Source organism: Bos javanicus, chromosome 15 (assembly GCF_032452875.1).
Source record: "Bos javanicus breed banteng chromosome 15, ARS-OSU_banteng_1.0, whole genome shotgun sequence".
In the NCBI taxonomy this organism is placed as follows: Eukaryota; Metazoa; Chordata; class Mammalia; order Artiodactyla; family Bovidae; genus Bos; species Bos javanicus.
Genome location: NC_083882.1, coordinates 40,782,283 through 40,797,679, shown reverse-complemented (window position 1 = coordinate 40,797,679; position 15,397 = coordinate 40,782,283). Strand labels below are relative to the sequence as shown.

The following is a 15,397-nucleotide window of genomic DNA, read 5'->3' as shown; positions in this document are numbered from 1 at the left end:
CAATCAACATGTGACCTGCAAAAGCAGCCCTGGGAATTCTGGGCCCCCCAGCTGAGCCCAGAGCAGGGACACACAGGCTGTGCAGACTCCGGAAAACTGGCACACACTTGGAGGCTGCAGCACACAAGTGCAGGCAGCTGCCCCCTGACCCGTGTACACTCCTGGCATCTTGGAGATCTTGTCTCTCACTGACCTGCCAATCTCAGAGCTTGGTTCCCCCTGCCATAGTGCTCCAAGCCTGACAAAACTGCCTTACTTGGAGGGCAGAGCAGGGAGCTTGGGATGTATATCAGGGCCTCCAGCAGCTACAAAGATGCTCACAGCAGTGCTGCTGCCCTCTGGGCTCTGGGAGGCTTCCCAGAACAAAACTATGCAATCATACAATCATACACCTTTTTATCTTGAACACAAAAGCTTTTTTGTAATCCACATCCCTGAGAGTTGTGTTTCCCCTGTTCTCTCACAGAGACTTAAATCTGGAATACTCTAAAGCTTTTTCCTCTTGGTACCATCTCTTTGTCTTTTTTTTTTCCCCCTCCTATTCTCTTTCTTTCTCTTTCTTCTTCCACCTTCAAAAGCTGGCCTTTCCTCTCTCTTGACCTTAGTCAATCCTATCTTTCCTTCACAGGCTTCTGAGCTTTCAGAGTTGGGAGAGATGGTGAAAATCATTGCCTCATTAAAAGATGGGGGAAATGAGGTGACCTAGTTTATAAGTGACAAACTCATGCTTCCAGCCTGTGACACTGGGTCTCCTTCCATTTCACCACATGGCTTGCCCCCCACCAGCTCCCAGGTCCCTTGAATGGGGGGTCAGCACTATCATACACAGCTGGCTGGACTCCCCCTGCCTGTAGTAAATGTCTGACTACTGTGTCAAAAACAAACAAAAAGAACCCATCAAGTTAGCAGAAGGAAGAAAATAATAAAGACTAGAGAAGAAATAAAAGAGAAATTCTTTAAAAATAGGAAAAAATCAAAAAAAATAAATAAATAAAAATAGGAGAAAATCAATAAAACCAAGAGCTAGTTCTTTGAAAGGGTAAATACAAATCAACAAAACTCTAGCGAAACCTGCCAAGATGAAAAGAGAACCCAAATAAACAAAATAAGAAGTGAAAGATGAGAAATCACAACCGATATTGCAGAAATATAAAGACCATAAGAAAATGCTATGAACAATTATATGCCAACGAATTGGACAACTGATAAGAAATAGACAAGTTATAGCCATCAGAACTGAATTGAAAAGAAATAGATAATTTGAACAGACTGAGCACTAGAAGTGAAATAGAACCTGTATTAAAAAAAAAAACACACACCTTCCTGCAAACAAAAGTGCAGGACCAGATGGCTTCACTGGGGAATTCTATCAAGCATACAGAGAGCTTACACCGATCCTTCTTAAACTCTTTCAAAAGATTGAAGAGGAGAGAATAGCCTTAAAGTCATTTTATGAAGCTACCAACACCCTGACACCAAAATCGGACAAAGACAATACCAAAAAAGAAAATTACAGGCCACTATCTTTGATGAATATAGATGCAAAACTTCTCAACAAAATACTGGCAGACCAAATCCAAAAGCACAGAAAAAGATCTCACGTCATGGTCAAGTCGGATTCATCCTAGAGTCATGAGGATGGCTCAACGTCGCAAATCTATGTGATGTGCCATATCAACAAAAGAAAAGACAAGAATCGCATGATCATCTCAACAGATGCATAAAAGTATTTGATAAAATTCAACATCCATTCGTAATTAAAAAACTCTTACCAAAGTGGGTATAGAAGGAACATATCTCAATATAATGAAAGCATGCCTACTGAAATTAATCTTCAACAAAGGAGACAAGAACATACAATGGGGAACAATGGAGGAAAGACAGCCTCTTCAGCAAGTGGTGTTGGGGCAGCTGGACAACTGCATGTAAATCAGTGAAGTCACAGCACACGCTCGTATCATACATAAAAATAAACTCAAGATGGCTTAAAGACTTAGACATAAGACATGACCATAAAATTCCTACAAGAGAATATAGGCAAAACATTCTCTGACATAAGCTGTACCAATATTTTCTTAGCTCAGTCTCCCAAGGCAATAGAAATAAAAGCAAAAATAAATAAATGGGATTTAAACTGTTAAATCCCATTACAAGCTTTTGCACAGCAAAGGAAACCATAAACAAAATGAAAAGACAACCTATGGACTGGGAGAAAATATTTGCAAACGATGTGATAAACAAAAGCTTACTTTTTAAAATTTACAAAAAGTTCACATAATTTAATAATAAAAAATAACTCAATCAAAAATGGCAGCAGACCTAACTAGACATTTCTCCAAAGAAGATATACAGATGGCTAAGAGGCACATGTTCAACATCACTAATTCTTAGAGAAATGCAAATCAAAGTTACAAGATACCACCCTCAGCCAAAAAAAGAATAAAATAATGCCATTTGCAGTAACATGGAGGCAACTAGGGATTATCATACTAAGGGAAGTCAGAAAGAGAAAGACAAACACCGTATGATATCACTTACATGTGAAATCTAAAATATGATACAAATGAACTCATTTATAAAACAGAAACAGATTCACAGTCATAGAAAGGAGAAAGGGGGTGGGGAGGGATAAATTAGGAGGCTGGGCTCAGTAAATACAAACTATTATATAAAAAGACAAACTACAAGGTCCTACTGTATAATACAAGGACCTATATTCAATATCCTGTAATACACCTTAATGGAAAATAATATGAAAAAGAATACATAGATATGTGCATATAACTGAATCACTTAGCTATATACCAGAATCTAACACAATGCTGAAAATCAACTATACTTCAATAAAAATAAGTAAATTTGTTTTTTAAAAAAGAACCCATTTACTACCAACCACAGTAACACCAGCTCCCTAGTGGTTATGGGTACACTGCTTCTCTTATGATAAGGCCACAAAGGGTCAGGTTATATCCCTGATCCCCTCGGAAGGCTGGGGATGCATTAGGCACCGCAGAGGGAGGAACGTGTGGTGGGAAGTTTGCATAAAGCTCCTGGGCACAGAGAGGCTGACCATCTCCAGCCCCACAGAGGAGGCGCTTCATACAATGGACTAAATCACACAGCAGCCACCCTGTCGGCTCCTCACCAGCCACCTCTTTGTGAAGACAAGGCGCAGCGGAGTCACCTCTGGTCTGGAAGTCTGGAGACCAGTGGCATCCTGGGTCACCCTCCAACCTGTGCCAGGCCTTCCTTCTATGAAATGACGCCCCTCTCATCGTTCAGAATCTATAATTCTCTAAGGAGCAGCCCACCTCTGGACTAAGCAACAGGTTACTGAGTAGCAAGTGCAAGCATAAGGGGCCCAAGCATGAAGGCTGGAGCAGAGGGACACCTTTCTCTTGGGCCACTGGGTTTCACTTGAAGTTTTCTTGCTCTCAAACTGCCAGACCAGGCCTGGGATCATAAAGGGTGTGGGTCTGGCCAGCAGCTGTAGGGGATTTTCAGGTTAGAGGCACCAGGTCTTGTTACCAGAAACCCCCAACCAATACACCCGACCCTTCAGTGTTCCCCTTTCAAGGCCGAGAGCAGCCGTGCAAATGACAACGGAATTTGCCATGTCCTGCCATTTCTGAGGCAAAGTACATGGAAGCAGAGACTGTTACTGGACTGCATCTGTCTGGCCATAAATGTAGGAACTGGGGAATACTAGGCAGATACCAGGCAGGAGAGGCGCACGGGAGCTCCCCCCTTTCTGCCCATGGTGTGAAGTCTGGGGCACCTTTGCCAGGCCCAGCAAGGGAACGTGTGCATCAGGATGAGAGTGCAAGGAAGACGGCAACTCACGTGGCTCCTTTTGCCTTCTTCATCTCCCATCGACGTAATGACTGTCTCTGAAAAGACCATCTGCCCGGTCCGGTTGTTTGTGATCTATAGGAGAACAGAGACAGTGAGTGTGAAATAGAGGGGATTCTGGAAAAATCACCCAAGTTGTTGGTTTTTTGTTTTGTTGTTTTCTATTTTCTGAAGCAGGAGCATCTGTCAAAGTAGACAGAATGCCCACTCCTCCCTATGTTTCTGAGCTCCACCAGCAGCATCAGATAGTGATTAAGAGACAGAGCAGAGTCTACAGCATGGGCCTGCCAAGGGGAGGACCGAGGAAGTCTGTGTAAAGCACGCAGCACACAGCCTGTCACCTCGCAAACACTTAACACTAGCTATTTTTATCATTCTTGGGGCTTATTCATTTGAAGCTCCAAGTCAACTTTCTTTTCAACAACTACAGGCCTGGGTAGTGAAGGAAGCACGTTTTAGCTAGAGCAGCCCCTCCCTGATTCTGGGAAACTGTTTTGTTTCCTCAAGAAAGTGCTTAATTATGTGGCAGCCTTGATGCCAGGGGAACTTGGGGGAGAATGGATACATGTGTATGTATTGCTGAGTCCCTCTGCTGTCCACCTGAAACTATCACGACATTGTTAACTGGCTATACTCTAGTACAAATAAAAAGTTAAAAAAAAAAAAAAAAAAGTAAGTGCTTAAGTATGCTGAGAGGAGGCCTGGCCCTGTATTCCTTTAGCTACTGTCTGCCTGGCTTCTGTATCCAAGAGTGGGCACCTCAAAGCTGAGCCTTAGAAGCCTGATTGGAAGCCTGATTGAAACTCAGGCCACTCTCACCCCATCGAAGGCCATGTCTAACCCTCATGTTGGTGATAAAAGAACAGAGAGAACCTCAGGAGCTAGGGGATCAGTGTTCTTTGATCCCTGGCTCAGACACCAACAACCGTCTAGTATGCAACCTGGAACAAATCATTTCTGTTCTCTGATTCACAGTTTTCTCATTTCTAGGCCATCTTTAAAGTTCCTGCCAGCTCTAATATCACAGGCGTCCGCAGCCAAAACAAAGTGGAAACTCTTAGCCTAATGTGCAACAGTGGATCAAATTCCAGTTCTAATTCCAGTTCTGGAGCATAAGGATCATGTCTTCACCAACATACTTTAAAATTTTTTATGTAAATAATTCCTCTCTCCAGCAAAGAAATGATGTCTTCTTCCTTTTATACCAGATTTTCACAAGATTAATCAATGCTATATATTTTTAAAATTATACAGTCCTGTATGTAAAGATCCAGGGACTTCTCTGAGGTTTTATTACACTAAGGTGCATTTTTGTATCCCTAGGAAGAGAAATATGTACAACGTTTTCCAAACATGTTTCACCACTGAGCTCTTCTTTTATAAAGCATCAGGCAGGACAGGAGCTCCATGGAACCCACTCAAGAACTACTACACCATGCGGATGCCGTAACTTCACCATAAGAACAACAGTAATATTAACAGTAAGAACAATTTGCTGCTGCATAGCGCTTTACAGTTTACAACAACTCTCACACACTTTAAGTCATTTGGCCCCCACGACACCATAAGGTATTACAGATGCTGATTTTCCTATTTCATAAACATGGTTAGTGAGGGTCACAAAGTTGAAAATCATACTCGTTACTGGCAGGACACATACTTGGTTATTCTGATATTCACAAGGAGCAAATTCAAGAAGCAGCCAAACCTACTGGCTAATTATTGTCAGAAAGGATGACTGAATATTGGTTTTGGCAGGAATAAAATAATCACTTTTGGAGACAAAGACTGGAATTCTCCAGTCTTCAGATGAGCAATGCTAAAGGATTCTGTTTGGCAGGTGGCTCATTCATTGATGCGAGGGGTGTGCTCTGGAGCTGGGGCTGTGAGTACGCAGTGGGACTAGCGTCACACAAAGGCTACTTTATAGTCAGGGCAATGGCCCATGAGAACTGACCCTTTAATCCTCTATGGCACAGAAATGCTATTGTGTCAGCTCAGTCATTACCTGCACACTTGAACAAAAGCAAGGCGCTTTTGTGAGAATCTTCATGGCCTTGTGCCCAGGCCTTGAGATGAGATCAGAGGTCAATTTTACAGCCTCTAACAATGACCCAAACATCTGCACACCAGACTCTGTTTAAGAGAAAACAGGCCACATGATTTGATCTCAAAGTCCTACCAAAGTCACCCTGGAGACATCGCATGTTAGGGGCAAGTGAATGCCACCTTCCTTTGCAACGTTTTCTTTCTCAAATCAGATTGAGAACAAGCCTGCTCACTCCTCATGCAAGATTCTGGACCAAGAGACACTTAGACGTACGGCAGGTTGGAAAACAGGCCACTGTAAAATTGTGAATGGATAGCCAGCAAACATATGAATGTTTCATCTTGTAGCAATAGAGGTTTTCCATTCTGAAGACTTGAGTATATCACATCTGAGCTCCTCCTAAGGAGATGGTGAAGATCTATTCACCACAACATGAACTCTATTTCACCTCTCTACTGAATCACAGATAAAAACCTGTGAGATAAATTCCTCAAATTCAATACTGGGAACGTCTTTCTCTAAACACTTATTTGCTTCCTTTTTTCAAGTAATAAAAATCCCTGAACATTCCTTTGCAATTGGACTGGCAGGAAGACTAGAGTTAAATTTATTGCTTCAATGCAAAAGCAATTTATTCCCCTTTAAATAATCTCCCTCACTCCCTCTGGCTTTTAACCTGTATTTTACCATCTTTATGTGTATTTTTGACTTGTATATCAAATATGTAAACATCTGCACAGCAGACTCTCTTAAAGAGAACACAGGCCACACCTTAGTCCTCTGATGGGACTGGGCACTGAAGAAAGGAGGACGCGCCGGCCACGACTTACCTTGTGAATTTCTCGGTGGACATGGATGGTATTATTTCCCACCTTGGTTTCTGTGTTGGTCTCGTTGTGGTAGCTGGGAGGTAAGTGTGCTAGGGTCACTTCTGATGATGTTTTAGCAGCAGCCTCTTCGGCTTCCATCTAATTAAATCAATGAATTTAATGAGCAATATTGTTTTCTCCTGATACATACCAGAGTCCATTAGAAAAAAAACTACTCTTTTCCTCTTCTGCAATAACAATGGTGCTGCTGATAAGTACCACTGAGGACTGAGTAGAACAAGACATTGTTCTAAATGTTTTCATATATTATCGTCTTACATCTCACAATCTCCCTATGGGGTGGGTGTTAATGTCCCCATTTCACAAGTGGGGCAACTGAGGCTCAGGAAGACTAGGTTAGTTCTCAAGATTCCCAGGGAAGGGCAGAGTTGGGATTTCAGAATGCCCCCACTGAGCAATCTTGACCCCTGAGAGATGCTCTTGGCGCTGCTCCCATCTCCCCACGTCCTAATCAGGAGGTCACTCACATTCAATTCCCATACATGCCAGCAACCAACTCTGTTTCTCTTTGAGAGCATTCTCTGACTACAGAAGTGTGTTCAGTCTGCACAAGCACCAAGTGTTAGGTAGTGAACACCCCAGGGACAACCCTCAATCAGTGAAGAAGAGCCTATGAGGGTAAGTACCCCAGTGCCCTCTCCGTTCAGTGGGACAGTTTCTCTCTCTCCAAGGACCTCAGGAAGATGGAACCCTAGTTGTCCCTAGAAGTCACCTGCTCATCAGCACAGCCTTTGCTGCCTTTTTCCTTTTCCATCTCACTCTCCTACTTCCTCCTAGTGTTTCTGGGATCACATCACATTACACGCATGCTAATTCGCTTCAGTTGTGTGTGACTCTTTGCAACCCTACGAACTGTAGTCTGTCAGGCTCTTCTGATCATGGGGAGTCTCCAAGCAAGAATACTGCAGTGGGTTGCCACGCCCTCCTTCAGAGGATCTTCCTGACCCAGGGATCAAACCCATGTCTCCTGTGGCTCCTGTACTGCAGGCAGATTCTTTACCGCTGAGCCACTGGGGAAGCCCCGCAAATAAATTATTTGCTCCCAAATCCTTGTTGCAGGGCTGACTGGGGTTGGGGAACCAACCTAGCCCCTTCCCCATGACTGGTAGGATCACAGTTATGAGTCCTCCCCCATCCACCCTCTGAGTACGAGAGAGACCCCTGTCGAGGTTCAGATGACTCATTCCGTGGTACACCCTTCTTCTGGCCCTTCTTACACAAGTGTTCTTTGCTGATGTCAGGTTTCTGAGGCCACTGTCCTCATATCATGAGCCTCCATGACATCTATACCAGACACATCAGCCAAATTGAATCTGTACCCACTTCCAGACCCAGACTTGATGAGTGGGCAGGTGACAACTGGACCAGCCACAGCTGATTGGACTTAAACAGAAGCCACATCATGGACTAGCTGAGCCAACCAGACACTCTCTCTAGGAATTTAAAATGAGAGACACAAAGAGAAGCTGTCACTGGTGGCTGGCAATTTTCCAACAGTGCAGTCTTGACTCTCGGCTATTTTTATTCCTTTAAATGAATCCTCAAAAAGGATTTTACTATTTTTTAAAAAATTACTGTTTTCTATTCCCTTATATACTACAAGAGGCCCATCTTTTCCAATCTTTCCCAACCAGGTTCGCTGAGCTGGATATACATGGGGAAAGAATTCCCACGTCTCAATGGAACACAGAGGCACTGCATCAGAAGTGTGAAGAACATCTAGTCAGCAGAAAGCCCAGAAAACCAAACAAGGACTTGGTCAGCTGCCACCGTGCACTGTGTTTGACCCTGAGATAACTCCTGACATATCTGAAACCTGATCACTGCCTCCATGCCTGGGCATCAGCTATGTCTGAGCCATTGCACCAGTCCCTTCCATATCTCCTTGCGTATTCACAGCAACTCTATGAGGAAGTATTATTTGCCTCATTTGCAGATGAAGAAAATGAGGTTGATGAAACTGGAGGAATGTCTAAGGTCATCACATTCTTAGTAGGTGGCAAAACTTAGATTAGAACTCAGGTCGGTCCGACCCCAAATTACGTGTTTTTCCTAGTATAAGATTCTGCCTGTGCTTTTACTGGGGAGATAGGGCATCCTCACACAAGCTAGTTTGAGGATGATTATGAAAGTCTCTAGAGTCAGTCAGGTTCAAAGAAGAGAGGAAAAAGGCTTCCAGGTGGAGGCGAGCCATGATTGGGCTGGTCTCAAAGGACAGCTATGAGCTGGATAGAGAGGAGCATAGCGGAGGCAAAACAGTGACAGCCTGGATGAGAACGGAGTGTCACGGGCTAGGGCAAGGGGTCCATGCTGGACCCCAAATGGATAAAATGATGGTGATGAAGCAGAGACAGACTGACAGATGGATCCAGGGTATAGTTCTAAAGCAGATGGTGTTAGCCTAGTTCTCAACCAGAAGGGTACCTCAGAGTCATGCCCAATGCTTTAAAAAAATATCTACATATCTGGAGCTGCCAAATTAAAATTTCTGGAGGGGGCACCCCACAAAACAATGAGCTTTCCAGATGATTCTGAGATACTCCCTCCCCTGTATTCACCCCCAGGTAAGAACCTCTGCACCAAGCAATGGGGAGCTGCAGTAAGTTCTGAAGACTGATGCGGCTGCTAAGTCACTTCAGTCGTGTCCAACTCTGTGTGACCCCATAGACGGCAGCCCACCAGGCTCCCCCGTCCCTGGGATTCTCCAGGCAAGAACACTGGAGTGGGTTGCCATTTCCTTCTCCAATGCATGAAAGTGAAAAGTGAAAGTGAAGTTGCTCAGTCGTGTCTGACTCTTCATGACCCCATGGACTGCAGCCTACCAGGCTCCTCCGTCCATGGGATTTTCCAGGCAAGAGTACTGGAGTGGGGTGTCATCAGCTTCTCCGGTTCTGAAGACTAACTGGGACATAATACAGAATCGAGAGAAGGAAAAGAATGGAGTCAGAGAACTAGCTAGAAGCAGGCTGAGAGTCAGAAGTTATATCTGGGGAGGGCCTTCTATTTGGAGGGGCCTCCAAATAAATCTAGAAGAACTCAGGCTCCTGAGAGCTCGCCACTAGATTTGGCAAGAAGTTGCCACCAGCAGCATCCGAAGGCAACAAAGTAGAAAGTACCCAGATTCTGGAGTCAGGGAACATGGGGTTAAGTCCCAGCTCGGCCACAAAGCAGCCACGTGACCTTAGGCAAGATACCAAATACTGGGGTGGCTAATATGTAACACCTTACAGAAAGACCCAAATGATCTTTTTGGTCAACCCAATATCTCTAAACCTCAGCTTTCCTGTTTGTAAAATGATGATGATTCTACTTTATTGGACAAATGTAAGAATTAAAGCTCATGAAATCCGAGAACTTGATCCAGTATCTGCCATTCGGCAAAGGTATAATAAACAAAGCAGTTTTAGAAGAAGCCAGTTTGCCAGGGGATGTCTGGGTAGGGGTGGAAAAGGCAGAAGTAGATAACATATGTTCGAAGGGTTTGCTAATAAAATAGAGGAGAAACGGATGAAGAAAGGAGACCTAAGACGAAGAAAAAGGCTTTTTAAATTTGTTTTAAGGGAGAGATCCTGGGCTGTTTAGTGATAGAAAAGAACAGCTGGGAAAGAAGAGGAGTCTGGGGATGCTAGAGGGACTAAATCCAGAAGGAGAAGAGAACATCAGCGCTTTTACAATTCCTATAGGAATCAGACTCCTCCAGTTTGGCTTACATATAATTGACAAGGTACCAAATTTAGAATTTGCTCTGGGCTGAGCAGATAGTCTTTATATAAAGCCATTTCCTCCTCAACCAGTGGTTATTCCAACAGAATGAGCTAAAGCTCTTTCATGGCACCACAAACTAGAAGTACAGCTTACAGTGGAAATTTCAGCCACAACTATTACTGCTGCTAGCAAGAGAAACCTAAGCCTGAAGCAACAGGACTTGTTTCATAGAGGAGGAATGTGAATATTATTTAACATGGCACTCACAATTGGTTAACTCTGTGTTTGTTAAAGGAACAGAGTAAGAAAAACTGGAGAGAGAAATTCAGGCTTGCTGTTGGCATTCTTCCTAGGAATAACGAGTTGATAAGAACATTCTATTGTAAAATATGCCCATTACAGACGTGGTAATGGAGGGGTGGGGAGTGGCTTTATCCTCAAAATATGTTTATCAGTAACAAACAGCCCAGACTGAACCATTTGAAGATTTGCTTCCTCTCAAGAATGATCCTATAACCAGAGTTAACTTTTTTCCCTTAGGAGAAACCAGCAGCTTGAAGTCAGCTGGAATATTTTAAATGTCAGGAAGTTACTTGAAAGCAGATTCATGATGCAACTATGTAAACAATTAACGCATCTGGACACACGTCCTTTTCTGTTCTTTACTGGGACAGTAAGAAAACAGCAATTATCCTGTGTTATAGATTTAAGGGGCTTTCTGGCAATCTCTTTTTAAAACTTAATACTAATAGCCCTAATCCACTGTGATTCTATTATATATCAGACACTAGTGGTTCTTCTGTTACCATTCACACTAGTGCTATTAATATGATGATAATGAGTGTGTTTGTCTGGGTGTTAAGTCGCTTCAGTCGTGTCCAACTCTGCCACCCTGCGTGCTGTAGCCCACACCAGGCTCCTCTGTCCATGGGATACTCCAGGCAAGAATACTGGAGTGGGTTGCCACACCCTTCTGCAGGGGATCTTCCTGAGCTAGGGATCGAACATGGGTCTCATGTCTCCTCCACTGGCAAGCAGGTTCTTTTCCATTAGTGCCAGTGAGAGCCATTATTTATTGAGAATCAGCAATTTCTCATAGTCCTTACAACAGCGACATGAAGGGGCAACTTATATTGCACCAATTTTACTTAACCCTATTTATTTTTTGGCTGCACTGTGTGCCTTATGGGATCTTAGTTCAGTCTTGAATAAAAATGGGGAGGTGACCTGATGAGTCTCAACAGGAAGCCGTGGGCAGGAGGGAAAGTCCTAGAACCCAGTGAAGGGAAGCAGATGACTTGCTCTGGAACCAAGGATGATGTGTTCAGTTTAATCAGTGAAGGTGCAGAGTTAAAATTCACTGGGGCCTGTCTGACACCCCTGTCCCTTTCATTGTTTCGTGTCAGGATTCTCTTGCTTTCACAGGAAACAAAGTCTATATCTGGAATCTAGCCTGTCCAGTGGATGTTCAGGTACAGCTACCCAGGCAACCACCTTCCAACCCAGTGTCTCCTTCACCAGTGTCCAGGGTCCACCAGGTCGACTGTTGTGGGAAAGAAGGGGAGCGATCCCCAGACTAAGCAGGTGTGGGAGGAAAAAGCCACCTCGCCTAGTAGACCAGAGCCAGCTTTGGAGGCTTTGCTCAAATGCACTGTGAAGAAACAGGGACATGGAGGCACCTGACCATCCAGCCTAGACATCTGATCTCTCACTGACTCCTTCCCTGGGATGGCTGGCTTCTCTCCAAAGACAGGCTGCAGCCAGAGTCAGACCCAACAGGGGCCATGCCCACCCACCCCAGGCAGCAGGGCCACCTGGCTGGGAGAGCTGGACCATCTGCACCTCCTCTCCAGGCAACCCTGGCAATGCTTGCGTGCTGATCACAGAGGATGCCATCCACAGCGTTTGAACCTGGGAGGCGACGGAAGCAAGAAACAGGCAAAGTTTTCCCGAGATGTCTGGTATCTGATAACTAACAGCTGCTATATATGCACATCTATTATACTCCAGGTGCCACACATATCACAGATTTAATTCTCATGGAAAACTGAGGTAAAGGATGTTAAAGGATTTGGCCAATACCACCCTATGGTGAATGGCAGAGGAGGGCCCTGAGCCCAGGACTGACTCCACAGCACCCTTGGAAATGCAGTGGGGGGTGGCCTTTCACTTTGCCCCTGCTCCTCTCACCCACCACCCACTGACACTGATGGAGATGCCGAGGTCCCTTCTTTGCCCCACATGGCATTAGGGGAAGCCCAGACAGATTACCAGCACAGCTCAGAGCTTTTTGTCCGCATATGGAGAAGGGGATGACAGAGGATGAGACGGTTGGATGGCATCACCCACTCGATGGACAGGAGTTTGAGCAAGCTCCAGAAGCTGGTGACCGGCAGGGGAGCCTGGCATGCTGCAGTCTATGGGGTTACAAACAGTCGGACATGACTGAGCGACTGAACTGAATGGCACCCTAATTGTCTCTCGGGAACATGGCACAAGCTCAAAGCCCAATAGACAAGCTAGGACTTGAGATACCTGGAGTCTCCTCTGCAAAATCACAGTGCTGGAATATCAGGGGCCTTGCAAGCATCCGCTTAAAACAGGATGAGGCCAACCGCACACCTGAAGTTAATTGTAAGGTGATGGCCAGCAGCCTACAAGCAGGTGGTGACCCCAGTTGTCCATGGGTGGGTCCAGCCGGTGTCTCTGGGTGGACAGCTTCAGATCCAGAGCTTTTGGCAGGAACCAGGTAGGATTTGGGATCACCCCTGCACTGCCTCCAGATAACTCGAAATCTGCTGCCGGCTGTGCCCAGCCCCTTAGCGGACCCGAGGACCCTGGCCAGCGGTTGGCGCACTGCTTCGCCAGCCCCCACTGTCACCCGCCTCGCGCTTCCCGGAGCGCAGGCCCCTCGGGCGCACCCACCTCCTCCACCGCGCTGCGCAGTTTGTACTGCGTGTCCTCCATCAGTTCCTCAACCTCGCGGAACATCTCGTTGAGAGTGGCCTCCTCCTGCGGGTAGCTGAGAGCCGGGCCGGGCTCGATCGAGGCAGAGGTGACCGTCGGAGCCGGCGCGGGGGCCGTGGGGACCGCCGCCGCCAGCAGCAGGTAGAGCAGGGTGCCCCCGAGCCGCCGCATCTCCGCCGCCGCCTGCGCGTCCCAGAATGCGGTCAGAGGCGCGCCGACCACCCGCTCGCCCGCGCCGCCGCCCCGCCCCGCCCCGCCGCCTCCGGCTCTCAGAGCCTGGCCCGCCCCCGGCGCCCCGCTTCCCCGCACCCATCCCCAGAAAGGAGGAAACTGAGTCTCCGGAGGACGCAGCATCCCCAGACCGGGAAGCCCACCCCCACCCACACTCCAGCCCCGCGCCCGGATCCTCTCCGTACCCCCACCCCCATACTCGAGCACGAGCCGCGCTCTGCTACGGCCCCCAGGGATAGCTCCCTCCTGCAAGCAACAGAACCCAGGCGCCCCTACGCTTACACCCATCTCCAGCCACCCCCCCCACCCGGCCCCAGGGCCCTCTTCCCTCCCTCCCCGCTCCCCCACCCCGCCTGGGTCCCGGGTTTGAGCCCCGTTACGTTCTCCACCAGGTCAGAGCGCAGCCGTGCTGCGGCGACCCTACTCTCCCGCCCCCTATTCGATCCCCCATCTTGAGTGGTCAGAGAACTCAACACCCCCACCCCCGGGGCTGGAACCAAATCCGACGCCCCGTCCTCCTCCACCCACCCCGGAGGGACCGAGCTGAGCCACCCTCTTCCCCGCCGCCGCCCTTCACCCACCCCAACTGGACTGCGCTGCGCTCTGGTTTGGACCTCAGGCCTTGCCCGGGTCTGCCTCGAGGCTGCGGAGCTGGAGCTGCTTGGTGGGCGGACCGCCGGCGCTAGGAGCTCGGCAGGGATGCGGCAGCGCTGGTACCCCGGCGAGCCCGCAGCGCTCGCCCCGCCCGCCCCCGCCCCTAGGGAGGGGCTGCGGCCCAGCCCGCCGCCATTGGCCGGCCCGGGCGCAGCGACCTCCCACCCCAGGCTGGCCTCTGCCACCGCGCCTGGCCCTGCAGGAAGCTGACCCCTTCTTCGCATCCCGTTGCCGCCCGGCATCCCAGGGCGGCATTGTCATCTCTGGCCCAGATTCTTGCCACACTTTCCATGAGGTGTTTTTTCTGTGTCCAACCCTCGCCACCTTGCCTTTTCCAGGTTATTCTGTACCTGGCAGGCTGGCACTCAAGGCCCATCACAAACTACTGGTCATAATCCCTCTGCCGTGGTTAACTCCTACTCCAGCCCAGAAAACCTACCTGTAGCTCCCGCAATAGGTCCTAGGTCCTGAGAACGTCAGCAAGCTCGTTAAAGGCGGCAGAGTGGTTAAGACCAGACTCTGCAGTCAGGCTCCCTGGTGTCAACCCCAGCTCTGCTCCTTAGGACTTTAAGGATCTCCAAGTTATCAGATTTGTGTCTCCCCAGTTAGCCTAAATGTAAAATGGAGCTTGGAGTATGATAATTAAAAAAAAAAAAAATGTTGCTTGCTATCTGGTTCTATAGGAATGAAGTCACTAGCTCCTGAAGTTGCTGACCTTCAGCATACCGTGAAAGGGTTTCGGGGCAGAGATGGCGGCTGAGGCATTCTGTGCTCTGGGAAAATGGCAGAGCAGGCGTTCAGATAGTTAAGATATTTTCAGGAGAGAGATTTATGAACCTGAACTCTTGCATCATCCCATTCTTAGAAAAGCACTAAAACTATTAAGTAACACATGTGTTCCTCATGACTGGCAGCCACGTTTTATTGAGATGTGGCCTTGGTTGCACTTATCCCTTTTGCCAGAATCATGGATATGCTGACTTTCCCCCCTCCACCTTACCTCTTTGGAGCAGTTCCACAGAGCTTTCTGAGAGGCTGTCTCATGGGC

General features: G+C 47.2%; 1 protein-coding gene across 1 annotated transcript in view; it reads right to left on the bottom strand.

The window, feature by feature from the left end:
* DKK3 (dickkopf WNT signaling pathway inhibitor 3) overlaps nt 1-14,424 on the bottom strand; it is a 49,966-nt gene extending 35,542 nt beyond the window's left edge. The window contains exons 1-4 of the mRNA XM_061440788.1: nt 14,277-14,424; nt 13,423-13,647; nt 6,733-6,870; nt 3,844-3,927 (exon numbers count right to left, since the gene is read on the bottom strand). Of these exons, the coding sequence (XP_061296772.1) occupies nt 3,844-3,927; nt 6,733-6,870; nt 13,423-13,635 (435 nt within the window). The 5' untranslated portion in view covers nt 13,636-13,647; nt 14,277-14,424. The remainder of the gene's footprint in view (nt 1-3,843; nt 3,928-6,732; nt 6,871-13,422; nt 13,648-14,276) is intronic.
* Between the last annotated feature and the right edge of the window lie 973 nt (nt 14,425-15,397).